The sequence below is a fragment of the Callithrix jacchus genome, chromosome 11, assembly GCF_049354715.1.
Source record: "Callithrix jacchus isolate 240 chromosome 11, calJac240_pri, whole genome shotgun sequence".
NCBI classification, from domain to species: domain Eukaryota; kingdom Metazoa; phylum Chordata; class Mammalia; order Primates; family Cebidae; genus Callithrix; species Callithrix jacchus.
The window spans coordinates 29369904-29396782 of NC_133512.1; the positions used below are offsets into that span (position 1 = coordinate 29369904).

Genomic DNA, 26879 nt, shown 5'->3' on the forward strand with positions numbered 1-26879 from the left:
AGTAAGTTACTTAATCTCTCTTAGTCTCAGTTTTCTCCTTCCTGAGACTATGCACCTTGAGCAAGTATGTTTTAAAGCCTATGAATTAAACCAGGGAAAGAAACAGAAGTATCCTTTGAAACAGGAGTTTAAAAAATATTTATATACATATATGTGTGTGTGTGTGTAGTGTGTGTGTGTATGTATATACACATACACACACACACTACACACACACAGAGAGACAGAGAGACAGAGAGAGAGAGAGAGACAGAGAGAGAAATTACTATGTGCTAAATGATTTTTCTGTTACCTCATTTAATCTTTAAAACTTATCCCTATTTTGTCAATGGGGAAATGAGGAACAGAGGGGTGGAGCAACCAGGAGGTGCAGCTAGATCTGAAGCCAGGTGGTCTGATTCTTTGTTTTTGTTTTCAATCAATACTTCATCTTGCTTCTTAAAAAGAAAAAAAAACAAATAGTTTATTCTTAATTCCAATTGAGAGCTGTGGTTTCCCTAAAAAGGTAGCCTATTGTCTATGTCAAAGGTATGAAAATGTTCCCTAGTTCTTAAAATACAAGCTAGTGGTTATTATTAACATTACTATTAATGATACAGAGACTTGGTATTTTCCAATTTAATATTTGAGATTTCAAGTATTAAAAAATAATCCCCAAATTCCATGACCTCTAGTGATTGGAGCTTCCGCTGGGGTATAGATTTGAACTGCATTTGCTCACAGCTCTGGGTGGGAACAGGATAATCAGTCTGGCCCTCCATCTGATGTCAGGATTACAATGTAGTGTGTTTCCCACTAGTCACACTGGGTGCAGGGAAATGACATGCTACAGGCATGGGTCTAGGGATTTATAACATGGCCAGGAAAAACCCACTGAGGAACATCAGGGGCCTACTGTTTAAAAAAAGAAGAGAGAGAAAGAGCCTGAGTACATACTTGACACAGATAATAAATATTTGCTGGCTAACTGTCAGTGCTTCCTGGTGTCCACACCTCTTGAAATCCAGTCACCATGTTGCTTTAAGGTAACCAAAGCAAAGACAGCCTGGAAGCGTCAGCTAGTCCCCTAGGATTACTAAGAATATGAGCTTTGAAACCAGAGCTGGGTTCAAATCCTTGGTTGGCCATTTGCTATCTAAATGATCCTGGGCACTATCCCCTGTACATCAGTTCATTTATCTACAAAAATGAGCACACCTACCTCACAGGAAAGTGGGAAGAATTAAAGAAGATAATACATGTAAGTGCTTTGCATGTAGCTCCTTGCTGATTCCTTACCACACAGCAAGCACACAGGGCCAGGTGTGGGGGCTCATGCCTATAATCCCAGAGCTCTGGGAGGCCCAGATGTGAGGATCACTTGAGGCCAGGAGTTCGAGACTGGCCAACATAGCAAGACTCTGTCTCTACAAAAAATTTAAAAATAGGCTGGGCGTAGTGGCTCACGCCTATAATTCCAGCACTTTGGGAGGCCAAGGCGGGTGGATCACGAGGTCAAGAGATCGAGACCAGCCTGACCAACATGGTGAAACCTCGTCTCTACTAAAAATACAAAAATTAGCTGGGCCTGGTGGCACATGACTGTAATCCCAGCTACTCAGGAGGCTGAGGCAGGAGAATTGCCTGAACCTGGGAGGCAGAGGTTGCAGTGAGCCAAGATCGTGCCTTTGCACTCCAGCCTGGGCGACAGAGTGAGACTTTGTCTCAAAAAACAATAACAACAAAAAAATAGCTGGGCATGGTGGCATCTGCCTAAAATCCCAGCTACTTAAGAGACTGAGGTGGGAGAATCACTTGAGCCCAAGAGTTTGAGGCTGCAGTGAGCTATGATTGTACCACTGCACTCCATCCAGGATAACAGAGTAAGACCCCATTGATAGAGAGAGAGAGAGAGAGAGAGAGAGAGAGAGAGAGAGAGAGAGAGAGAGGAGAGAGAGCAAGCACACAGTAACATGGCCCATGATTACCACTCAGTGCATGTTTGATATTATTATATAATTATTCATATTTATTCATTTGACAAATAGATATTTTCCAGCAACTACATGCCAGGTATTCAGATCCCTCACCGTCAGGGAGCCTAGACACTAGTAAGGAGGTTATAGCCTGGTTAAGAGAGGACTCACTCAACTTTAAAATAATACTCCATTAGTAACACTTACACTCCTTATATTTTCTGTTTAAACTCTCGCTTGAGAATGGAGTCAGCAACACTTATCCATCCAATGATCATGACAAAGTTTAACCAACATAAATCCATATACTTACCTAGTGACTGAGGAAATAAAAACGGTCAGAGATTGATTTGTCCTAAATGGGATAAGAGCAGGAACCACGTAATCCCACCTCAGAACATTGTGAATGACACAAACACACCTCTGATTTATTTCAGATACTTAGGCATATATTTAAATAATCAAAGGCTTGGTTAGATAAATACAGAAAATATGGAAGAGCCACAGTCATACTCCTAGAGAAGCCAATTTTTTTTTGCATCACATAAGTTATATAACTATAAAAATCAGAAAGCTTAAGATTAGAATAAAAGCAAACCTCCAAACACTGCCTCTATGCAAAAAAAAGTAATACAAAACAAACAAAAAATCCACAAAAAAAACCCCAAAAACTATTATTTTAAATTATGCATTTAATCTTGGAGAGTGAAAGCATAATTAGTAAAGTAAGGTGGTGAAGCTGATTAATTAATAAGAATCTTTTAAATGCAGTAGAGGAAGGACAGTCTGCTCTATCACTAGTTCCCTGGATTCTGGTACTGACCACAAGGAAGAAAAACCACCTTTACCTTAAAGTACAGACATTTATCAGAGAATAAAATCAAGCGACCAAATTTTTTTTTTAAATGTTCAACATTACCTATAATGTAAGAAATGCAAACAAAAATTGGCAAAGATCTTGCTTAAAATGATAATGTTAAATATTTCTGAAAATGCTGTAAGATGAACATCCTATTATATAAATAAATACAATTTAGTATAAATTTTAAGAAATTTGGAAGGGTTATGTTTATTCCCTTTGACCTGTTAATCCTAATTCTGAAAATCTGTCCTAAGGAAATAAGATCTTTGTCTTTTTAATTTTATAATCAAAGAACTATTTCTAGTACAGAAAATTTAAATATCCAGAAATAGAGGGGAATTCTATTTCTGTGCACTTACATATATTATGATTCTATTCTATCAATTTTTAAGTGATGCCCATAAGACAGACAATTATTGAAATGTTTTCAAAAGACACTTGAGAGGAAAAAAATACTCATAATATAAAATTTTTAAAAGTATGGTATAAACTGCGTATTTAGTATGAACTCAATTATTGATCTATTACAATATTGAACTCAATTATTGATCTATTACAATTATTGATCTGTTACAATAATTGATCTATTGAACTCAATTTTGATCTATTACATATATCAACAGGGAAAAAAGACAAAGGAAATTTTAACACATCCCTTTTCCTGTATGTATTAAAAGCAAAAGGTTTAGTTTACACCTATGTGTTAGAACCAAAACTACACTGGAATCTACTGGAATCCACTAAAGCTACATTGGAATCTGTGTGTATGTGTGTGTGTGTGTTTGTGACGGAGTCTCGCTCCGTCACCAGGCTGGAATGCAGTGGCACAATCTCAACTCATTGCAATCTACCCCTCCTAGGTTCAAGAGATTTCCTGCCTCAGCCTCCTGAGTAGTTGGGATTACAGACGCATGCCACCACACCCAATTATAATAAAAAATTATAATAAATAATTTTTTTATTTTTAGTAGAGACTGTTTCACCATGTTGGTCAGGCTGGTCTTAACCCCCTGACCCTGTGATCTGCCCACCTTGGCCTCCCAAAGTGCTGGGATTACAGGCATGAGCCACTGTGCCTGGCCAACCTGTGTGTGTGTGTGTGTGTGTGTGTGTGTGTGTGTGTGTGTGTGTGTGTGTGTGTGTTTTAAGTACTGAAGTCTTGGGCCTGCAGCAAGGGGATTTCAGTACTAAAGTGTTAAAGCATTTGATATAAGGCCACAACACCTTCAGATGGTGCCACACCAGGGGCCAAGAGGCCTCATGCAGGGCTTCTCTGCAGAGCTGCACTTGACTGTGGCTGACAGAGCACCCAGCTACCAATGCAGAGATTTGGGGATTTTTGTGAAGAATTCACACCTGTTCAGTGTCTCTCTCCCATCTACTTATCCTGGATCCCTGAATTCTACCATTATGATTAAATGGTAGAATTAAATTATGATTTGTCTTATCCTCTTAGAGCTTAAAAAAAAGTGACCCACAGTGTGGGATGACATATTAAATTACAGTAGCACCATCTCAATTTGTCTGACAGGCTTTTCTTACTTCATTCTATCAGCAAACGTTTACTGGGTACCTAGTAAGTGCAGGAGAGATGGCAAACTGGGGACATAGAGGTAAATCAAACTGGCCCCTGCTCTCAAGGAGCTTGCAGTCTGGTGGCGAGCAGGTCCATGGACAAGGACCACACAGTAAAGCTCCCTGAGGAAGAGACAAACACAGTGCAAGTGGGTTCCGTCCTAGAAGAAGGCCCGGCTCCTGCCCACCTGGGGAAGACAGAAGACTTCACCCGCAAGGTGCATCTGAGCTGAGTCTTGACAAAAGGAGTGGAGTTTGCAGGAACAAACAGGGATTGTATGCAAGGCTAGGCAGGGCAGCCAGAGGCAGCAAATGCTGGGCTCCTGAGAGGGGCTCCCGAAGTGAGATGATGGTGTGCAGAGATGAGTGGAGGAGAAGGGGCTGGCAGGGACACTGGACCAAACTGAGGCTCAGATACCACGGAAACATGGGTGTGGCATGTTCCTATGCAAGGTGCCAAAAGGGAGAAGGAAGTTCCAGAAAAGGGTGCATGTGAAGCACTTTACTAGCTCTGAAATTCCACCCAGGTGTGCTCCTTATGCCTCAGATCGTTGCTCAATTTTGAAATCAAAGTTACTGACTTGTCTCTCTGGTTGTACTTTGAACCTCTGGAATACGACGAGGCCACAGTTGGATTAAAAAGTCATCCTCCTCGAACGCTTCTATTCTGGGGACTGTGTATACAGTTTTGAAATACTAATTGAGGCATGCCTTTATTATCTGGGACCTAAGTATCCTGCAAACCTAAAAATTCACCCAATTCATACTATGGCAATACAACAATCATTAAGAACAATCCAGCTTCTCAAACAAGTGATAAAAAGACAATTTTAAAATGATAGCAAAAGGGAAAACATATTCTTTGTTAGTTTAAACTTCAACATTGGATTCTTGGGTTTTAAGGAAAAAAAACCCGAAACTTTTAGGAAAACTTTGCCTCCTCTGTCTACCTGAATCCCCACCTTCCATCCCCCTAAAGGCACACATTTCCTGACAGATACTCCGTGCTTCCCACATAAAAAAAACCCAAAGCAAGACAGAACCATCATCCCAAAGTGCAAAGCAAACTTTCATTATTAGCTGTGCTGGCAAACATCTTGGAAGTGTAAGCTACATACATTCCAAGAAAAAGACCAAAATATATCTCTGCAAAGCAGAACTTCCCTGTAACAAGATTGTTAAATTTCCTTTCTTTCCTGGCTTTTCTGACACAGCTGAGCTTATTCGCACAATGTTCCAAAGCAGGCAGGGACACACGCGCGCTCACACGTCCACAAAGACACAAGAAAGAGGCGCCTGTAAACTTTGCCTGTGAAGGGGTGTTCTGACCCAAACCATATGCAGTCTTTTTGCCCAGATGCGTCTGACTTCAGACCCAGGAACATTAAACAAACATAAAAACAAGACCCAGCAATGCGCGTGCTGGGCTGGGTGACAGAGGCAGCTAGCAAATATTGGGATTGTATTTCACCTGTTGCCGTGGTTACCAAAACAGGGTGGATACTGGCAGAAACAGAAAGAAATAAAACCGGGAAGACAATGAGTCCTCGGAGAATGTCTGAGTGTGTATGGAGAGCCGGTTGTGAGGGTGGAGAAGGTAGGGCTCAGAGAAAAGATCGAATGGAAAGGGGCGTTTCAAAACCCCTCTGTGCCTGTGTGAGCAGTGGGCTCAGTCACCACTCCACACCCAGCATGATTGGAGCTCTGAGAGTCAGATCCAAGCAGGCCCAAAGAAAACAGCGAGAAAACATAGGGGTGTGGGTTGGTGGCAGGCAAAACCAAGGCAATTTGTATGAGGCGCCAAGGGAAGAACTCCTCAGCATGCATTCATACCCTGGCTGGCAAATAAGAATAGCTTAGAGGTCTCAAGTCAAGACCACCAAGTCTCTGGAAGAATCATAGTGAACTGAACCCTTTCCTTTGGGCCATTTGATGGTCAGTTTCAATTCCCAGTTGACATAGAAGGGAAAAGCTGATTGGCCGCCTTCTCCCCTGTGTTATTTCGCTTCAATAACCAAACTGCAGAAAATGCTTCATGAGCTATTCCCTTAGAAAGGTCACTCTCACAGCAACCAGTGAGTAACTTTCCCCATCAAACCCTGTCTAGTATATACAGAGGGAAGTTCCCACTTGAAAACTGGGAACCTGGGTTCTAATTCTCCTTCTTCTATTCATTAGCATTGTGACCTTAGACAAGTTATTAACTTAAACTTCAGGGCCTTTTTTTTTCTCAAAAGAAAGGATTTTGCCAAAAGAATCCCAGAACTACATTCCTGTTTTAGAATTTGGTGATTTACAGGTAATTAATCATCTCTCAATTCTTATTAATTTTCAAGACACATAATCAAATGTATATTCTCATTTATTTGGAGTTCTGATCAGCTCATGGAATACAAACTCTGCAAGAACTTATTCTTTTCTGTAGAAATATAAATAGATGGTTGCTAGGTCTTCTCTTATCAATGATCTCATAATCTAATCATTTACATTTTATTTTTAAGATGACGTATTTCTAAATTAAACTTTCTACAGTTTATACAGGCGAAGTGGCAATGGCATATAAAAGGTCATCCTTCCAGCCAGGAGACAGGAGATGGGGCTTTGTTAGCGCTCGAAGTGTTGATCTCAAAGTGCAGTTGCTTTTAGCTCTTTAATAACAGCAGCTAAACTCAAATTCAGCACTTGTCTCGGCCAGACAGAAATATAGAGCAGACTCCTCTCCAGTATTTAGTTGATGAGGTCTAGAGAGTTTAATAGGCAGAAGCAAAAAGGTGGCTAGGCCTGAGCTACTAATTTGAGCCTAATTTGACTTTATACCACTGAGCTTTGTTTTTATAAAGGCCCACCTTTACTCAGAATAAGTTACCGTGGGAACACCAGGGATAGCTTGATACAATAGAAACAGCACAAATATCGTAGAAGACCTGGGTTCAGGTCCTGGTATGCCACTGAATGATCCTGGAAAAGTCACTTAACATCTCTGTGTCTGTTAAAGAAGCATAGTAATTTTCCCTGTTGATGCTACAGGGTTGCTGTGAAGCCCCAACAATACAATGCACATGGACATACTTTGCAATATGTAAACTGCTCTACGAATGTAAACTCATAGAATACAATCCCTACTGCTGGCTAAATATTACAATTAAGGGCTAGAACCAAGAGCCCATTGTTTCGGTTCACATCCCAGACCATCCTACTCTATCACCTGCTCTATACTTTACCAGCTGTGTGTTCTTCAAGGTACCCAACCTTTCAGTTTATTCACCTATAAAATAAGATTAAGGACAGTGTCTAGGCCAAGTGTGGTGGCTCATGCCTATAATCCTAGCACTTTGGGAGGTTGAAGTGGGAGGACTTCTTGAACCCAGGAGTTCCAAGATGAGCCTAAGCAACATGGGGAGACTTTATCTAAAAAAAAAAAATTATCTTGGCGTGGTGGTGCACCTGAAGTCTTACCTACTAGCTGAGCCACCCAGTATGTGGGAGGATTATTTGAGTCTGCAAGTTTGAGGCTGCAGTGAGCCATGGTTCCTCCACTGCGCTTTAGTCTGGGTGATAGAGCAGGATGGCTCGAAAAACAAAAAATAAATAAATAAAAAAGAAGAGTATCTACCTCATCAAATTGTTCTAAGGATTGAAAATACATTGCAAGATGCTTAACATAGGTCCTACCACATCCATAAGTGCTTGAGTCAGGCTGGCAGTAACTACTTTCTACCAGGGTGTTTTAAGAAGACAAACCACTTGTAAAGTGAGACACAGCATACATAGGAGTGAGAGTGTAGATTGTTATTGTTTCTGCCCTTGTCATGGAATCTTATGTAACTCCTATTCATCTGCATGGTGGACAGTGGTTTTCATAGCAGTAAGGGAGGAGGATTCTGAAGAATATGCTCACCTCACTTCAGTCCATCCTCATGTTTTGATCACAGGCTACAGGAGCACATTGCTGCTGGTATGATTCAAAAGTTAATGAGAGCTTCTTTAAAGTCAATAGCACTTCCTTCCTGGTCACAAAGCGTCTGAGAAGCAGACAGCCTATTCATTCATTGCTTTTTATTTCTGGACTTTTTGGAAGTAAAGCTGGAGATGATTAAAGCAAATAGCAAATCGAAGAACTGCATTTTTCAGGAGTGCCAGAGAGATGTTACCTGGAGACTGTCTTTTCATGTGTATAAACTTTCCAGGCAACTCCATATGGAGCCAGGCTCCTCTGTGATTTATCTGTTGGACAGTGGGTGGCCAAGGGGCACTGTAGGCAAACAGTTATCCAGCTCGATAATTAGGGAGGGGAAAGGCAAACACAAACACACCCAGGTTGACATTCAAAACAAAGTGGATATGCAACAACGGATTGCTCACCATACCTCCCTAGTTATTCTCTGCCAGGCAGTGCAGAGGAAACCACGGGCCGACAGAAGCGCCGTTAGTAACGTATCTGTGCAGCTGACAGAAAAAGCACAATTCTAGGTAGTAAAGGCCCAAGTTCAGGGCTCAGCTTTGTGTTTAAAAGATGGCTTGATTTCCCTAAATCTTCAGTGGGCTCCAGGGTCCTCACTTGTGAAAAGAGGAAATTGGAGAAGGTTCTAAGTACTCTCCATTTCTAAGAAGCCTCATCTTTCTCATCCTTTTAGCTTCTTTCATTGATTCATTAATACATATCCTTATGTACTACACTCAGTAACCTGCAAACCTAACTATAGATGAGGTATTGACAATAACTGATCAAAATACCGCGTGACCAGGCCAGCACAATGGAAGAAATGGCATTTAGTATTGATTGCTCTCTACTCCAAGGAGGGCAATGACATTCCAACCTCTGTTTTCAAAGGAACAGACATACTTCTTTTCTCTCCAGGAAACAAATATGACAGATTTATGTATTTTTTCAAAAAAATCAAATGAGGTCAGCTACTCTTGATACACTGATTACTTAGCTTAGAATTCATCTGGATTTATCCCACTTCATCCCACCTTCATCACCATTGCTAGGGCTGGTTCCTTCCCATTATTTTACTTCAGCTCAACTCAACTCACCTCAATTAAATTCATTTCTCATTCATAGGGCGTTTCTCAGTACAAGAAGCTAGCACCATGCAAAGATTATCTTCATGGGGCAGTTCAGCCAATCAAGTGAGAGAGACATACATGTAACATAAGAAGAGTCAAGACAAGAATGTGTTTGGATAAAGATCAGTGAAGCTGTACCACCAGTAAGTGAGGCTACAGAGCCCTGTTTAAACCAAGGAGGAAGGCTATTAACACTCTACATCTTTCCAGGTTATCTGGAGATCTGAACTATCCTTGCCATCCTTGTCTCCCTTTTTTATATAAATATAAATTAACCCAAGAGAATCTGATTTAATCTGCTGGTTACTGACATCTGGTAGCCATATGATATTTTTATCCAAAGGATCAATGTTGTGATCAAAAAGTTTTGTTATTGCAGTCTGAAACTTTAGCCTTTGCTAAGTGATGTGTCACCTGGCCAGTTTTATTAACCTTTCGTAGCCTCAGTTGCCTCAGCTATAAAATGGTGACAATAGGCGAGGCATGACGGCTCACACCTATAATCCGAACACTTTGGGAGACTGGGGCAGGAGGATCTCCTAAGGCCAGGAATTTGAGACCAGTCTGCTCACATAGCGAGAGCCTATCTCAACAAAAAATAACAAACTAGCTAGGCGCATACTTGTAGTCCTAGCTACTCAGGAGGCTGAGGTGGAAGGATTGCTTGAGCCTAGGAATTTGAGATTGCAGTGAGCCATAATCACGCCACTGCAGTCCAGCCAGGGTGACAGAGAGAGAGCCTGTATCAAACAAACAAACGTGCAATATCTCTGTCGTGGGGCTGTACCTAGGACAAAATCAGGTCACAGCTGTACCTATCTTTTTCCTACTGTCATTCCTAGTATCAACACTCCCTAGCTTTCACTAACTCTGTCTAAAGTTAAGGTGAAATCTGGGCAGAGTGGCAGAGCCCTCCTTCATTTTTATCAGACCTATATGGTAGTAGCCACCTCATAACGAGACACAAGACAGGTGTATGGATAAGTCTCCACTCCCCCAACCCCCACTCCTTTTTTAGCTTCCAAATCATTACTGGTTTCTTTAAAATAAAAACAAAACCTCTTTCAAAGCTAGATAGAATTGGTCTAATTCCCATAAATAGAAATGAACACAAATCTACATCACTCTGAGAACGTCATAACCACATCACTACAGAATCATCTGCATGCTGCAGAGACTGGAGATGTGTCCCAGCATCGTTTGCATTTTCCCTACCCCCTCCTTTCCTCCTTTTCCCCTTTGAATGTTAAAAATGTCCACCAGGTATCTATCCACTGAATTTCTTTCTAGTAGACCCCGCTTTCGTCTAAAATACACATTGTTCCCAGGAATCTGGAAGGAAGAGCCTATATTTTTAGGAGGTTAGAAAGACAGAAGGCTCTCAGAGCTCTGAGTCTGCACTGACCCCCAAACGAAATCCAATATGTGCATTGTGAAGCCATGTCTGTTGACTTAATTCTTCAGAAAATGAATCCATAAAATGAAATTATAATTAGCCAGAATTATGATAAAAACAGCTTGGACAGATGTGGCTACAGTTCACTGATACTAACATACATTAAATCAAAAGATTTGCACATGTGCTTCTTCATCTAGGATCCTAGATTAATGCACTGGAAAGCTTGTCAAGGGCACTCTGTTTGCTCCCTCTCACAGTAGAAATTACTAATTTGGAGTCAAGAAAACAGATGCATTCTAATGGGCAATCACTAGTCAGAAAAATTCCAACGAAGTTGTGCATTTAAAGCAATCCTGTCTTAAACTTTTGTCCACTTCCAAGACCTCTAAGTTTCACTGAGATTCGAGATAATGGCTTTTGTCTGGGACCAATAGGGAGCTTGAAATGGACACTCTGACACCAGTGTCCCCAGGAGAATACGTCTGCAGTGTTTTGGTGTGGGCAACACCTCCCTTGCAGCTCTCTGGTTACTTGTGTGGCTCTGAGAACACACCCTGCAGAGTGCATTCATCACAATAGTCCATGTGTGACCTTTGGAAAAGTCCTTGAAAACAGTGAAACAAGAGTCTTAGCTGAAATCTGGAATCCATTCCAGTCTTACACAGGAAGAAAATTAGGCATAGAACAACAAAGCCCATAGTTCAGAGAAACCTGGGGAGGCTCTGGCTGACATTAAAATCGTGCAAGTTTTTTTTCCCCCCTTCACTACTTTGTATTTCATAAAAGCTTTTCATCTGAGCAGCCCTAAGCTGATAGAAAATACTATATGGCTAGTAATGGCAATAACCAATATCTCCAGTAAAAATGCAAGTATAATGAGAACAGAGATGCTGAGTGACATACTCAGATCCACTTAACACTTTTCCAGTGCTATTCTTTCAAACATCAGCAGCCCATGCTACCATTTTTCTCCTTGGATTAATTAATGTATTGGCAATAACAGGGGTAGAAGTGGGAGTTTGCGGCAGAGAACAGCTATACTCCCTAAGCCCTAATCCCTAACCCTATGATAGAGTTCATTAGCTCAGATGCTATGGACCTGGAAACAGTCATCTTCTTAGAACATGAATCAGCCTCGTGGTGTGCTTACTCAGTAAATTTAACCCAACAAACATTTGTAGGGTAAAACTGTTTTTATAAGTTCAGACCGGTTCCCTTTGTTTCCAGCTGACATTATTCATTATTCATTTGGCAAATCATACAATTTATTTCATACAAATAAGTATAAACCTAAACTACCTTTGGAAGCATTTTCCTTCTTTGACAGCAAGAAGAGACGAAAGACACTTTTAAGTCAAGTGGTGGCACAAAATCCAGTGAAAATCAACTGAGAGAGAAATTAAGTTTGGAATTGTGTTTTAGAATCTACCTAACATTTATCTGGAAGGTCCCTCAAAAGGGTACATACAGACCCTGAAGCAGGTAAGAAGATTCCGAGGTAAACCACCTGAGGGAGCGACCTCTCAGACACAGGCCCTAAGCCCTTATTCATACAGATGAAGAACTTATATTTTTTTTTCTTAAGTACCTTCGCAGTTCATTTTTTTCTTTTTCTTTTTCTTTTTTTTTAAAGGATACATGGCATTACTTTGGTCTCCAAAACAGATGCCAGTTTGAACTTTATTTTGCCAGCAAGTATTTGGTTTGGCTCAGCAGGGCTCAAGTTGAAAAAATATTTGCTGATTCCAAAAAGATTTAACGAGCTTTGCTGCAGATGCTGGTGCCATTTGGCACATCACAGGGACTGTGGCACAGCAAAGAGAACTCTCTTGACCACAGATTTTATTTGCCCAAGGTAGCCAACACTGGGAGCTTGGTTGATTCCTTGGGTCAAGAAGCTGCAAGTCAAATGCGTGAAGTTTCCAAGAGAAAGTGACCAAAGCAGGCATGAGAAAACTCTTGCTGACACTGAAAAGGAAGTTACTGGGTCTGACTCCACCCTGCACAGGAATTAATGGCTAACTTTCAGAACTGTCAACAACATCCTCACACCAACCATCAGATAACAGTCTCCAATCTACCAGTCAGGACACCAGATTAATCTCCAGCTTCTAGCAAAAGCTATCCTTATCCCGTGTCCAATGCTACAAAGTTTGCTGCAGTGTCTTTTGCAGTCATTTGGTATCTTATTAATTATGGTATGAGAATTAAACCATATGTGAACTAAATGACCTATTTCAAGTGACTCCATTAAATATAATCACCAAGCTTACTTTATATAGCAAAGACAGACATGTATTGCATTGCTTTTGCTAATATTTGGTTGAATATAGATATATAACTCTTTCTGTGATTGGAAAGACTGGCCTTACTACAAACATACGCAATATGTTAAAAATCACTGAAGATTTTCACCTGAAATCATACATTTCAGTAAGGGTTACAAGAAAATATGGCTCTCATCCTTTCAAATAGATGTCACATCTGACAATGCCACAGAAAACACAAAGCATTTTTATATCAGTGTGTGCTTAAGCATCAAACTTCTGTCATAATGAATATGGGGACAGGTACAGTGGCATTGAAACTATAACTACCTTGAAGAATGAGTAGGTTTGTATTATTTTTATTATTTCACATGTTGAGCAAATATATACATACTTGGGCATATCCTACCACAAGTTGTACGGATCTACCAAAACTCCTAAATGTCCCTTTCATTAACACCACATGCCAATCCAGTGCTTGTTACATGATTATCCACACCAAGGCTCTGCAACAAGCATTCTCAAAAAGACAGGCAGTCTCTGTACAGCCTTTCATTCACCAAAACAAAGATGGAGCTCTCTACCTACCTTAACTAAGATTTTGGAAGCAAAGTCAAAAGAAAAAGTCACAGAATAATGAAAGGGTGGTTATAACCGTTATTTACCATTTTGGCTTCTGAATGCATTGGCTGGACTTGGGGAGAAGCACAGGGGTTGCTGAGATTTGGACCTTGCATCCCCATGATGCTGGAGTTCACTGACATTTGTCTCTCCATCTAAGAGAAAGGAAAGAAAAGACTTAGAAGTCTGCAAAAGGCAGTCTAGGTCGTTAGACTAAGCTGCACTTTTCTGTCCAATGGATCACTTAGCATGTCTTTGGAGAAATCCTGAGAAGGCCTATGGTTTGGTGTGTGGTAAGCAATGTACACTTGAGCCTTGAACCCAAGCACATCAAAGCATCATCCAGAGCTGTGCTTCTATACAGCATGCCCCAGGCCAAAGAGAACTACATCGTCATGGCAGATCACCGTCAAATACAATTACCAAATACTTCCACTTTTGTAAACACTCCAACTACCACCAATCGTGCTTATTTTTTATGTCTGTAAAGAATGACAGATACATAGAAAAACTGTTTGAAAACTAAATCATCTATTTATTTTTTATAGTAAGTAATAAGCTTACTTATTATGAAAGGATACATAATAAACCAAACGGTTTACTTGGGATATCTATGACTTTTCTTCTAAATTTTATATAGTAAACATATATCTTTTGGGCAATCAAAAGAATTAGTTTTGTTTTGTTTTGGGTTTTTTTTTTTTTTTTTCAGACTGGAGTTTCGCTCTTGTTACCCAGGCTGGAGTGCAATGGCGCGATCTCAGCTCACCACAACCTCCGCCTCAGCCTCCTGAGTAGCTGGGATTACAGGCACACGCTACCATGCCCAGCTAATTTTTTGTATTTTTAGTAGAGACGGGGTTTCACCGTGTTGACCAGGATGGTCTCGATCTCTTGACCTCCTGATCCACCCACCTTGGCCTCCCAAAGTGCTGGGATTACAACACTCTCAGAGGTGGCGGGCCTTCCTGTCACTCTAGTTCACAAACCAAATCACAGTGATCCAGCCAGGGGCTTGAGCTGCTGCCCAGAGCATCTCCTCTTCCCTGTTACCCTGTTGCTCTGTGCAGCTGCAGTTTCAGGCCTGGCTTCACAGCAGGGCTAAGTCTTTGGGGAGGTGAAGAAGGCAGCCGAGGGTTTTGTATTTCACATGAATGGCCGCTCTCACATTGTCTTCCTGCTGGCCTGCCATTGTGTCTAAAATGAACATCGTTCAAATACCTGAATTGAGTCCTGGCTTTTAATCTCCAGGGTGTTCCTATTAAGATGTAAATACAGCAAAATGTCTACTTCCATCCAGGAAGGGTGTGTTTGATTAATAATATTTTCCATTCGGTGGAAAATTAACACTTTTAAAAGAATAAGAATAAATCAAGTACACTTAATACTAAAATCACACAGAAAAGAATTAGACTTTCCTCAGGGGAACAAGAATAGATTCTTCAATGCAAACGTGTTTCCATTTGCCGACGGATGGAAATGAAAACAGTAATTGGAAATTTTAAGAAACCAGGTTTCTGCTCAAAATTAGCCTAGGTAGTCTTGGAAAATATGGAGTTGCTTACTACTGGAGGTGTTCAAAGAGTAGAGGAGAGAAATCTCATGAACAAGGTGAAAGGGATCGTTGAACTAAATGACCCTTAAAGGTCTCTTCCCTTGTTGCGATTCCATGACTGCAATTTCTGTTGTGTCTGCCCCGGAGGCAGGGGTATAATTATGACATAAATCTGTGGGTTAGTAGAGGCGCTAGCTAAAAGCTTTCTCTCAACTGACTGGTGGCTACTCCCGGTGACAGTTAAGAGCTATCAGCCTTACCTGAGCCTGAATGAGCTGTTCAGTCATCTGGCAGTGTGCAGATGGGTGAAAGAGGCGCTAACAAAAGTAAATTTTCTGTACATTTCCAAGCACTTTAGTATAACTTTTTGAGGCCTTGCCAATTGGGTAAAATAAAATGCTCACTCTCATGCACCCCCCTAAATCTCTGAACAGCTACTCTAATTTCTTAAAATTATTTTCATTTTGGTAAAACACAAATAACATAAAATTACCATTTTAACCTTTTAAAAGTATCATTAAGTATGTTAAGTTGAGGGCCATTAAGTACATTCATGTATTCTAACTGTAAATCATGAAGAATTCAAGAGTTTCATTGCTCTAAAAAAATGCATGTTAATTTTATCTCTGCTTCCAGAGGCTGGTGGATAGGAGAAATGGAATAGTATTCCTACTGGTGATCCTCTACCCTTATTCCGACTGGTGATCCTCTCAGAGAGGGATATAAAATTCCCAAATAACTTTTGCCTCCAGTTTGGCACAGAAGGATCTTTCAAAAGTACAGATGATTGTCCAGAGCTTTCCAAGCTACTAACAGTATAAAGTGGTAAGAGTAGCCTGCTCACAGCTTCTGGAATTGAAGTCAACAATGCTTCCCACTTTTGGGAGAAGTTATATTCTCTACTTACCCTGCGATTCACAAAATGCCAGTTTTAAACAGGCTGATTTATCTATTTTAAAAATTGCATTTCTAACTTAGTGACTGTTGTCTCACAGATAGTGAGCCGAGACTGTGCCACTGCACTCCAGCCTGGGTGACAGAGCAAGATTCTGTCTCAAACAAACAAACAAACAAAAAAACAAACAAAAAAACAACATAAACTTAGGAGAGAGATACCCAGTATTCCAGAAGAAACCTTTCTCTCCTTCCATGGACTTCTTCCCTGTACCTCTTCTTCATCCTCCCTGGCACTCCCTAGAGTGTCGGCAAGAGCCTCTTCAAAACAACTATTTGGTGCTTTGGACTAATAAGGCTCTGTCTGTACCACTAGCTTGACTTTAATGAGTTGTTTAGAATAAAAAGGCCAGAAGATGGCAGTGGCTTTGCTGAATACTGGGCAACATTTAGCACTGCAGGTAAAATACCCACGTAAAGGATTTCACCCTTTGCACACATTGGAAAACAGGAGCTAGCATGTCTGTGGTTCAGTGAGGTTTTGTAATTATAAATGTGTGTTCACGTTTCCAAATTATTAAAGCATTTGAATTTCAAGATAAGAAATCACAACCCGGCGAACTCCTTAAAGGTAATGCCTGCGTTGTTCCTCATCCTGTCCCCAGCACCTAGCACAGTGCTTGGCTCAACAAGTTTGTGAAATGAATGAATGAGTAAAGGAATGAAATAATACATAATTTTGTTTCACACCTAGACTTCATAAAATTGTGTGGTCCGGCATTCATTACAAATCAGTGAAGAATCTCGTCCTCACTTAAAGACATGAAGTTATCTTTTATACCCAGGGAATCATGGTCTTCCAGGACAGAAACTCTAGGGGAAGAGGCTCCCAAGTGACATAGTACAGGAGCTGGTGACATGATAATAAGGAAGAAAAGGCCTAGGTTTCTAGGGCCTGGAACTTTTAGGATATGTTTTTTCGATATCTGAAATTAATTTTTATTAGTTACATTCATGTCACTCAAGCCCAGGGCTTCTCAACCTTGGGCCTACTGAATGCTGGGCTAAATAATCCTTTGTTGTGGGGGCTGTCTTGTGCATTGTAGGATGTGTAGCAGCATCCCTGGCCTCTACCCACTAGGTGCCTGTACCTGCCCACCGATGCTGGTTTTAACAATCAATGGAGTCTCCAGATATTGCCACAAATCCCCTGGGGGACAAAATCACCCCCAGGTGAGCATGACTGCTCCAGACTGACCCCTCTTGCCACAGCAGCTGTACACATCAATGTCACAGCTTTGGGGGCTCTTGACCAGGCAGCGGAACCTTTGCTGCTACTCTTAACAAGAGGCCAAGCAGTAGGAATAGATGATGTGGTAGAAACTGGTTTCTCTTGGCCCTTTGAGTCCAAGTGTCTCATCTTTGTCTCTGGGAATCGTTCATGGTTTAGCCAAATTAAAAAAAAAAAAAAGTCTCTGCTGTGGTATTTTTCTGGACAATGCATAGAAGTTCTGAAAAAAATATAATTTTGGACAGGAGCAACTTGAAGCCTAAAAGAAGACAGCTTGTTGTGAAAGTCTTCATGCAATTGGTTGGATTGAATAAAACATGGGATAATTGTCTGGGTACGGTGGCTCCTACCTGTAATCTCAGCACTTTGGGAGGCTGAGGCAGGTGGATCACAAGGTCAGGAAATCAAGACCATCCTTGCCAACATGGTGAAACCCTGTCACTACTAAAACTACAAAAATTGGTTGGGCACAGTGGTGTGCACCTGCAGTCCCAGCTACTTGGGAGGCTGAGGCAGAGTTCAATCACTTGAACCCAGGAGGTGGAGGTTGCAGTGAGTGAAATCACACCACGGCACTCCAGCCTCGCAACAGAGTGAGAATCTGTCTCAAAACAAGGGAGAATTGCATTGATGATGCTCTTTTCCTTCATCTAAAGGGGTCTAGGGAAAGCAAAATAGGTAAAGTCAACCATCGCGATCTGTCCTCTGGCCCAATGTTGCAAAGACTGTTTCTAACCTGGAGTAGTCAGTATTTAGAGTGGGCAGGTCCATTTCTCTAAACTGAGTCTGAGGGCCCTTCACTGTTCCCCTGCCTACACTTAGATAAATGAGCAAACTGCTCAGTTGGGATGATCTGAGCAACTCAGTGTCAGCTGAGATGTGGATTCCAGCCACAACTCTTCACTCACAAGCTGTGTGACACTGGACTACTCCCTTCAATCTCCAGCTCTTCATCTATAAAATGAGTACATCAGTAATGACTGCTACTGCATTCCCACAGGACTGCTATGAGAATAAAATGAAATAACAATAGAAACAATTCCTTAAAATACGAAAAGGCTTTGCAAGATGTTGTTAATATTGTTGTGGCGAGGATTTTAATTGAGTTGTTATAGCGCCTCTAGGGCTTCTGAGAACTCCTATGGCCCTGTGACTACACCAGCCATCTTCACCAAAGCACAGTGCCAGGGAGGATGGAGAAGAGGTACAGGGAAGAGGTCCATGGAATGAGAGAAAGGTTTCTTCTGGAATACTGGGTATCTCCATTCTAAGTTTATCTTTTTTTGTGAGACAGAGTCTTGATCTGTCACCCAGGCTGGAGTGCAGTAGCGCGATCTCGGCTCACTGCAACCTCCACCTCCTGGGTTCAAGCAACTCTCCTGCCTTAGCCTTCCGAGTAGCTGGGACTACAGGCACATGCCACCACACCCAGTTAATTTTTGTATTTTTAGTATGGATGTGTTTCACCAGGTTGGCCAGGATGGTCTAGACCTCTTGACCTGGTGATCCACCTGCCTCAGCCTCCCAAAGTGCTGGGATTACAGGCATGAGTCACTGCACCTGGCCTTATCTATTATTTTTATTGTTTCTCATTAGATAATGGTTATGAGTAGAGGCTCAAAAGTCAGACTACCTGGATTTAAGTCTCTCTATCACCTACTAGCTCTGTAACCCTAGCCTAGTTGCTCAGCCTCTCTATACCTCAGTCTCCTCATCTGTAAAATGGGTATAATAACAGGGTCTATGTCGCAGGTCTGTTGTGAGAGGGAGAGAGGGTGCATATCACATAGTAGTTAAGAGTGGGCTCTAAAGCCAGAATTTCTAGGCTCAAAACTCAGTCGCTCTGCTTCTCAGCTGAGCAAGTTACTTACATTTCTTTCCTCATTCAAAAAGTGGGGACAGTAATACACCTACTTTGTAGAATTGTTTTGTGGGTTGACAAAGTGCTTGGAATGTAACCAGCATACGTAAACACTCAATAAATACTGGCAGCATGATTAACAGAACATGATACTCATAAATGCATGTTAGCAGCTATTATGTATGATTGTTATTATATAGTTATTACCCTGAGTCCTGGTTAGACCACTCACTGGCAATTTAAGGACACTCTGAAAAGATCCCAAACTGTAGACCTTGGAGTAGATAGTTCACCCTGTCCCTGAACAAATTCTATTCCCTAGGTGTCACAGGCCACTTGTTACCGGCAAGAACATGGGACCATATCTCACAGCAAAGCACTGAAGGGTGGAAAAGCCAACACAATGCCTGCGGATGGGTAACTGGGCCTTCAAAGCAAACTGGCACACAGCTCAACCCTCCATTCAGAAGCGGCCACCTTCTTTTCCCATCAGCTTGGATCTCAGAGTTTCCTTTACCCTTTCAAAGACTGGCAAACCTCAGTGCAAGTGACAAGCTACGGGGAGACACACAGAAACACTTACTGGCATCAAGACGGCGGAAGATCCTGGCATTGTAGGGTTGGGCAGGGTCCCGGGCATGGAGGCTGGCATGGGCTGTCTCTGTCTGTTGTGGAGATGTAGCAGAGAAGATAGAGAGCCTGGGACAGGCCTGGGACAAAGAAAAAGACAAAACAAAACATGATTCCTGGTGCCCTGGGCCTGTTTCCCCAGTGTCTAGAACAGCAGGGACAGCAATGTCACATGTGCAGCAGATCAGATCCACTGATGGGAAAGCCACATAATTGAGGGTATTAGGGAAATAATAACACATAAAACACAAGCCTGGCTTCCTTTGCTGCTTCCTAGTTAATATATCAAATTCCACTTCATTTCCTGACCTCTGTTATCTAACTGATGTTCAATAGAAACAAGCCAATGAGTCTCCTAAACTCTCGCATGTTAGGAAAGGGACTTTGTGGTGAAAGCCTTTGTTTACTCAAAAATCTCAGCCCCTGAAGTGTCTTAGAGCCTGAAATCTGTGTACATTTGTTTTAGTCACACTCTCCCACACCTCTGCCTGGAAGCCTGCCTGGCTTTGCTCTGGAAACACTTTCACTCTCTGGATTTGCAGAGCAAACTTCATTCATGAATTCCCAACAGAAATCTGTTTTGACTTTTTCATCGTTCTCCACCGCGAATGGAAAAAAACAAACCAAAGCAGCCAGATCCTGGGGCGGCAGCACAGCTGACCTTTCTCAGGGCGAGTCCAGAGCTCAGCCCCCAATTACCAGCCTCCCATTTCATAATAACGCGAGGTGTTAGGCTGTTTGATAGAAACTGATTTGGGCCTGACCTACAAGACTCGGTTACGTAAGCACTCCTCGGGGGATTATTGTACAGAGTTTGAGCTTTTGCTTCAATTTTCCAGAAAAAAAAATTTTAAGGGCCTTAAATTGATTTAATGAGCCAGAGAATGTGGAGCTGAGGGAAAAAGGGAATTATTTGTGTTTATTAAAAATGGCAAACAAGTGACCTCCCCACGTAAATTCTCAATCTCTTCATGCTTTTGCTCTGGGGAGCTGTATAAATGTCAAATCATTAAATTAAAGACTTAACAACAAACAAACAAAATAGAACAAACAAACAAAAACCTCCCAGGACCTCTGAGTCTTCCATGTTAAACCACCTTATCCTGAGCGTCATACTAGAAACTAGTGCTTCCAGAATTAATGCCTTCTCTTAAGAGAGAAAGAGCAAGAGAAAGACAGACAGAGAGAGAGGCTCCCTCATGCTAAGTGCTGGGCAAAGGTTGCAGACAGAGATGTTCTGGGTAGGGCAATGCTTTTCTGTGCTTCAGAGGACAGCCCTGTATAGTGCCCCCAACCAGAGTAGAAGGAGCTGCTTCTCTGGAGTTCCTTTGGCTCCCATGAAGAAGTGGAAGATTGAGGTGGGGGAGAGAATACCAACAGGTTCTTCCTTCACATGCCTGTTATAATTTCAAGGAAGATAAAGTTTTCCACTCTTTTTGCTCCAGAGCTCCTTTGGAAATATAGCTAACCACCAGCGTCACACACATCATAGCAGGGCTAGTCATTCATTTATCAGTCACGATTTATGATCAGTTTAGAAATATTTATGATCAGTTTAGAAAGGTGTATATATGAAAATATGAAAGAATATAAAGAGCTCGTGACAAGCCTGGCCAACGTGGTGAAACCCCATCTCTACTAAAAATATAAGAATTAGTCAGTCATGGTGGTGCATTCCTGTAATCCCAGCTACTCAAGAGGCTGAGGCAGAAGAATCACTTGAACCTGGGAAGTGTAGGTTGCAGTGAGCTGAGATTGCACCACTGCACTCCAGCCTGGGCCACAGAGCAAAACTCTATCTCAAAATAATAATAATAATAATATATATATATATACACACACACACACACATACATATACATATATATATATAATATATATATATATATAGATATATATATATATATAAAGAGAGAGAGAGAGAGAGAGAGGAAGAGAGAGAATATAAAGCCTTTCCACATGCAGATGTACACGAAGTATACCTTGCTTTACTAGCATCATGTGTATACGAGGAGATACACAGAGAGGCTAATGGAAGCAGCTTGTAACGATAAGGAGTGTTTTCAGGTAAGCAGATGAAGTGCTATGGGTATTTCTTGACATGTGCTCTTGGATTTCTGGAGTACAGATTGACAATAAGGACTAGGAGGGCCTTTGAAAGTCCTTCAGCTTTTACAGATCTGGAAGACTGCTGGTTAATTGCTCCAAAATACCATGGCAGGTTGTGACTTCACTAGGTCTCAAAGTCTCATTCAGAGGTGGACAGACCAAGTCAGACACGTATAGGATGTGGCTCCGTCAACCAAATTTGTTGATATCCTCCAGTCTGAATGTTTTGTTTGGACAGAAAATAGTAGAATATCAAAGTATATAATGTTTAATCATGGTCAGTCCTTCTAAATCCAAGATCAATAATCTGAACTTTGTACTTTCATAATGAGAAAGACTCATTGAGAGGACCCCAACATATAGATCATCCATCTATCCACCCATCTATACATCCATCTCAATAGACGTACAAAATACATCTATACACATATACAGCCTTTGACCGTATGTTTGTATTCCTAGTCATCAGAGGGGAATGCTTCAAGTATACACAGTTAGGAACAAGTAAAAACTGTTAGAGCAAAGACAGCTAAAAATCTTTCTTTTTAGGCCAGGCGCAGTGGCTCAAGCCTGTAATCCCAGCGCTTCGGCAGGCTGAGGCAGGTGTATCACGAGGTCAAGAGATCGAGACCATCCTGGTCAACATGGTGAAACCCCATCTCTACTAAAAATACAAAAAATTAGCTGGGCATGGTGGTGCGTGCCTGTAATCCCAGCTACTCAGGAGGCTGAGGCAGGAGAATTGCCTGAACCCAGGAGGCGGAGGTTGTGGTGAGCCGAGATCGCGCCATTGCACTCCAGCCTGGGTAACAAGAGGGAAACTCCGTCTCAAAAAAAAAAATCTTTCTTTATATTATGATGGTTTGCAGTATCATGCTCATGGGACAAAGGGCAACATTATCATCATTTACATTCTGTCTCCAACAGTACATATTAAAAATAATCTTGTTCATTAGGTTTTTGTTTTGAGGTGTTCTTTTTGAAAAATAAATCAGGGAGTCTCTCTGAACCTATTCTGGCTCAGGGGATTTCCCATTAAAAAATAAAAATTAAAAAAATTAGAGAAAAATAAATTAATTAAACAACTTAATGGTTACTTGAATGGAGATGCAAAAGTAATTACATATAAAATGAGTTTTTATTCTTCCTGAAACCATGGAAAACTCTCAGTTATATAAATAGTTTGGGAATGGTATGTTTCATTTAATTCAACATTCTTAATAGGTAAGTTATTTCTACACTTTGTAGAGATCTACCAGATTTTAAAGTATCAAGTATTTTCTCACTAAGAGAGCCTTTCAGGATACTGGATTCCCTTGGGATCATAATAAAAATTTCCTAATGACACTGATCAGGCTGATTAGTAATGCAGAAAGGGGAAAGGATTATTTGAGCTCTCTCTATGTTTGGATTCTGAATAATTTTGAGGCTACTGTTCTACACAGATTCTATAAATCATTTCCCCTGCCTCCACCTACCAAACCAACAGTTTTCTCTGTTTCTTGCTTGAATTTTTAATACTACAAAAACTGAAAAGCAAATAGAATGACCTGTGCTTACCCATCACCAGGTATATAAAGGTCTAGACCGAGGCATGTAGCTACGTAGGGAGGTTCAAGAAACAATCATTTGTCCAGAGCGCTCATATCATTAAAGTGAGAGTGCCACTGGAATAACTGCATCGTCTGATTCCCTTTGTGTATATTGAAATTAGTATTATTTAATACATTATACCTGCATAAGACTTTTCCTATTACACTTTAAGGTATTTTCTTTTCCCTAACTTCATGTGTCTTGAAACAATGCAATGAGGTAGTTAGGTCATATTAGTCCCATTTAAGTCAGGAGTATGCTGAATTTGGAGACATTTAAATTTTCCAAGGTCACATGGGTCAGGAAAGCGAGCAGGGCTTATACTCAACTTGCAGTCTAGGGTCTCCCCCTCACACCTGGATGGCTCCCATAACTACGTTATTATTGATTTTTTATGCTAAAAAATTCACAGTTCATTTCCTTTGATATCCACACTGCTCCCTGACCTTCTATAAAGTAGTAAAACCCTGTAATACTGCTAACGTGAGAATTCACTCATCCACATGAAACTACACTTTCTTCCTTTAAAACAAAACAAAACAAAACTTCCCAAACAACACATCAGTTAGACTCTGAAAATAATATGGCAAATTGCAGTAAAGTTGTGAAAACAAAGACCCAACAGTCCTTCTCCAGTGCAGGCTTGTTGCCATGAGCTAATAATTCCAGACTTTGTGCAGGCCAAGCCTCCCTTTTAATAACCATATGCCTCTAGGTAAAGTATTCCTACTAAAAATTATTGAGGCGTGGAACAAGGTAAGATGTGTGAGCTCATGTTGGATTGTTCAATTACTAAACAGAGTCCTGCAGCATTAAGAGTTTTCCAACTTGACAGATTATTCCTCTTTATACACTTGTATAAACATAGTGCTTACGGTTGAAATCTATGTAAGCTTTTCTTTCAATTAAAATGTCAAGGATGACAGACTGTGTTTTCACTATCCTTAGCAGAATGATAGGCACCACAGCAAGCGATTTCATGTCCTCATTTTTCCCCCCGAAGGATGTTTTCCTGTCTAGGGGTGTCTGAAGAGCCAGAACTGTGTCTACAGGTCTTCTGTGCCCTTGGGCAAGCCTATCCTCAGGCGAGTGCTTTGGTCTGGAAGATGTGAAGGGGTCTCTCCATGCTGCTCTCCTTTCTCAGGTCTTCAGAAGATCTGTGGCACACTGGGACTATCTGTTAAACTTTCAGGACCGATACATCTGCCATGTATGTGGCCAGGCAAAGGAAACAGGGCCAATAAGGAAAAAAAAAAATTGGTTAGAAAATTGGAAAATATTGACCAAAAGCAGATCATAGGCCGGGCACACTGGCTTATGCCTGGAATCCACAACTGTGGGAGGCAGAGCTGGGTGGATCACTTGAGCCCAGGAGTTCGAGACCAGCCTAGGCAACATGGCAAAATGCTGTCTCTACAAAAAGAAAAATATACAAAAACTATCCAGGTATGGTAGTCTTGGAGGCTGAGGTGAGAGGATCAATTGAGCCCAGGAGGTGGAGGTTGTAGTGAGCCGAGATCACACCATTGCATTCCAATCTGGGAACCTGGGCAACACAGTGAGACTCTGACTCAAAAAAAAATATGAGACCATAGATATTGAAGAAATGTTGAGAAAAAATTTAAAAATATTAACATAAGGACTTGGTGGAGAACAGAATTAAAAAATGAAAGAATCAGGGAGCAGGAGGATATCCAGATGCCACTGTTATTGAAGTTATTGACGGAGGGAAAAGACTTTCTTAACTTTTGGGTTCTTCATTTCATCATCTTCTAATGAACGGATGAGACTATAGGCTTTCTCAAAGGCCCTTGACGCTCTAAAATTCAGATTTCAGGACTTGAAAATGAGATATTCTTAATCCAAATAAATTATAACTTCCATCATGATAAGGGTATCGTGCACTGCTCACTGCAGCATCCACAGTGCTTAACCTAGCATCTGGCACACAGTAGAATGAAACTTCTTTGTTTCATTCGTTAAAAGGGGAAATCTTGTATCTGCTGTCTATCTTTAGGAGCTTATGGTAAGATTTGGTTTAGAGCATGAGCTCATTCACAAAAAGATATGGATAATATCAGTGTCTCCATTCAGTGAAATCAAGCCAGTCCAGCATTTAGTTCTTAATATCAGGTTGGGTGCAGTTGCTCACGCCTATAATCCCATCACTTTGGGAGGCTGAGAAGGGTGGATCATGAGGGCAGGAGTTCGAGACCAGCCTGACCAACATGGTGAAACCCTGTCTCTACTAAAAATACAAAAGTTAGCTGGGCATGATGGCAGGCACCTGTAATCCCAGCTACTCGGGAGGCTGAGGCAGGAGAATCACTTGAACCCAAGAGGCACAGGCTATAGTGAGCCGAAATCATGCCACTACACTCCAGCCTGGCTGACAGAGTGAGACTCCATCTGAGAAAAATAATAAATACATTCTATTTTCTTTTTTTTTAGATGGAGTTTAACTCTGGCTGCCCAGGCTGGAGTGCAATGGCATGATCTCGGCTCACTGCAACCTCTGCCTCCAGGGTTCAAGCGATTCTCCTGCCTCAGCCTCCCAAGTAGCTGGGATTACAGGTGTGCACCACTGCACCTGGCTAACTTTTGTTACAGATGGGGTTTCACCACGTTGGCCAGGCTAGTCTTCAACTCTTGACCTCAGGTAATCTGACTGCCTTGACCTCCCAAAGTGCTGGGATAACAGGTCTATTTTCATAAAGAAAGAAAATAGTTAGAATAATCAAGTAGAAGGTTAAATAGAAAGACAATATTCTTAACTTTCTTGGTGGGTAATAATTACATTGTAAAATGGATAGCTGTGTAAAGTGGACATGGGCCAGACTACCTAGGTTGGAATCCTAGCTCTATCACTTACCAGCTGTGTGACCTTGGGCAAATTACTTGGCCTTTTTGTGTCCCTGTTTCCTCAACTGTAAAATGGGGATGATATTTATCTCATAATACTAAATGAGCTGTTGAATCTACTAAATAAAATGAGTTACTTTTGTTATTATTATTCTGAAATACTGATCAAACAGATTAATCGCCACATTCCAATCAAAAAATGATGGCAGGAGGCGGAGGTTGCGGTGAGCCGAGATCGCGCCATTGCACTCCAGCCTGGGTAACAAGAGCAAAACTCCGTCTCAAAAAAAAATGATGGCTTTCGGTAAAACACCCATCTTTAGCTTTAAAGTACC

The 26879-nt window shown here is 41.2% G+C and overlaps 1 protein-coding gene across 8 annotated transcripts in view; it reads right to left on the reverse strand.

Annotated features, from left to right (window-relative positions):
- The window catches only part of CREB5 (cAMP responsive element binding protein 5), a 416669-nt gene that overhangs the window by 81482 nt on the left and 308308 nt on the right, over positions 1-26879 (reverse strand). For all 8 annotated transcript variants that reach the window (XM_017975230.4, XM_078342509.1, XM_035253540.3 and 5 more), the window contains 2 exons: positions 19934-20060; positions 13794-13904 (listed from right to left, as the gene is read on the reverse strand). In XM_017975230.4, the coding sequence (XP_017830719.1) occupies positions 13794-13904; positions 19934-20060 (238 nt within the window). The remainder of the gene's footprint in view (positions 1-13793; positions 13905-19933; positions 20061-26879) is intronic.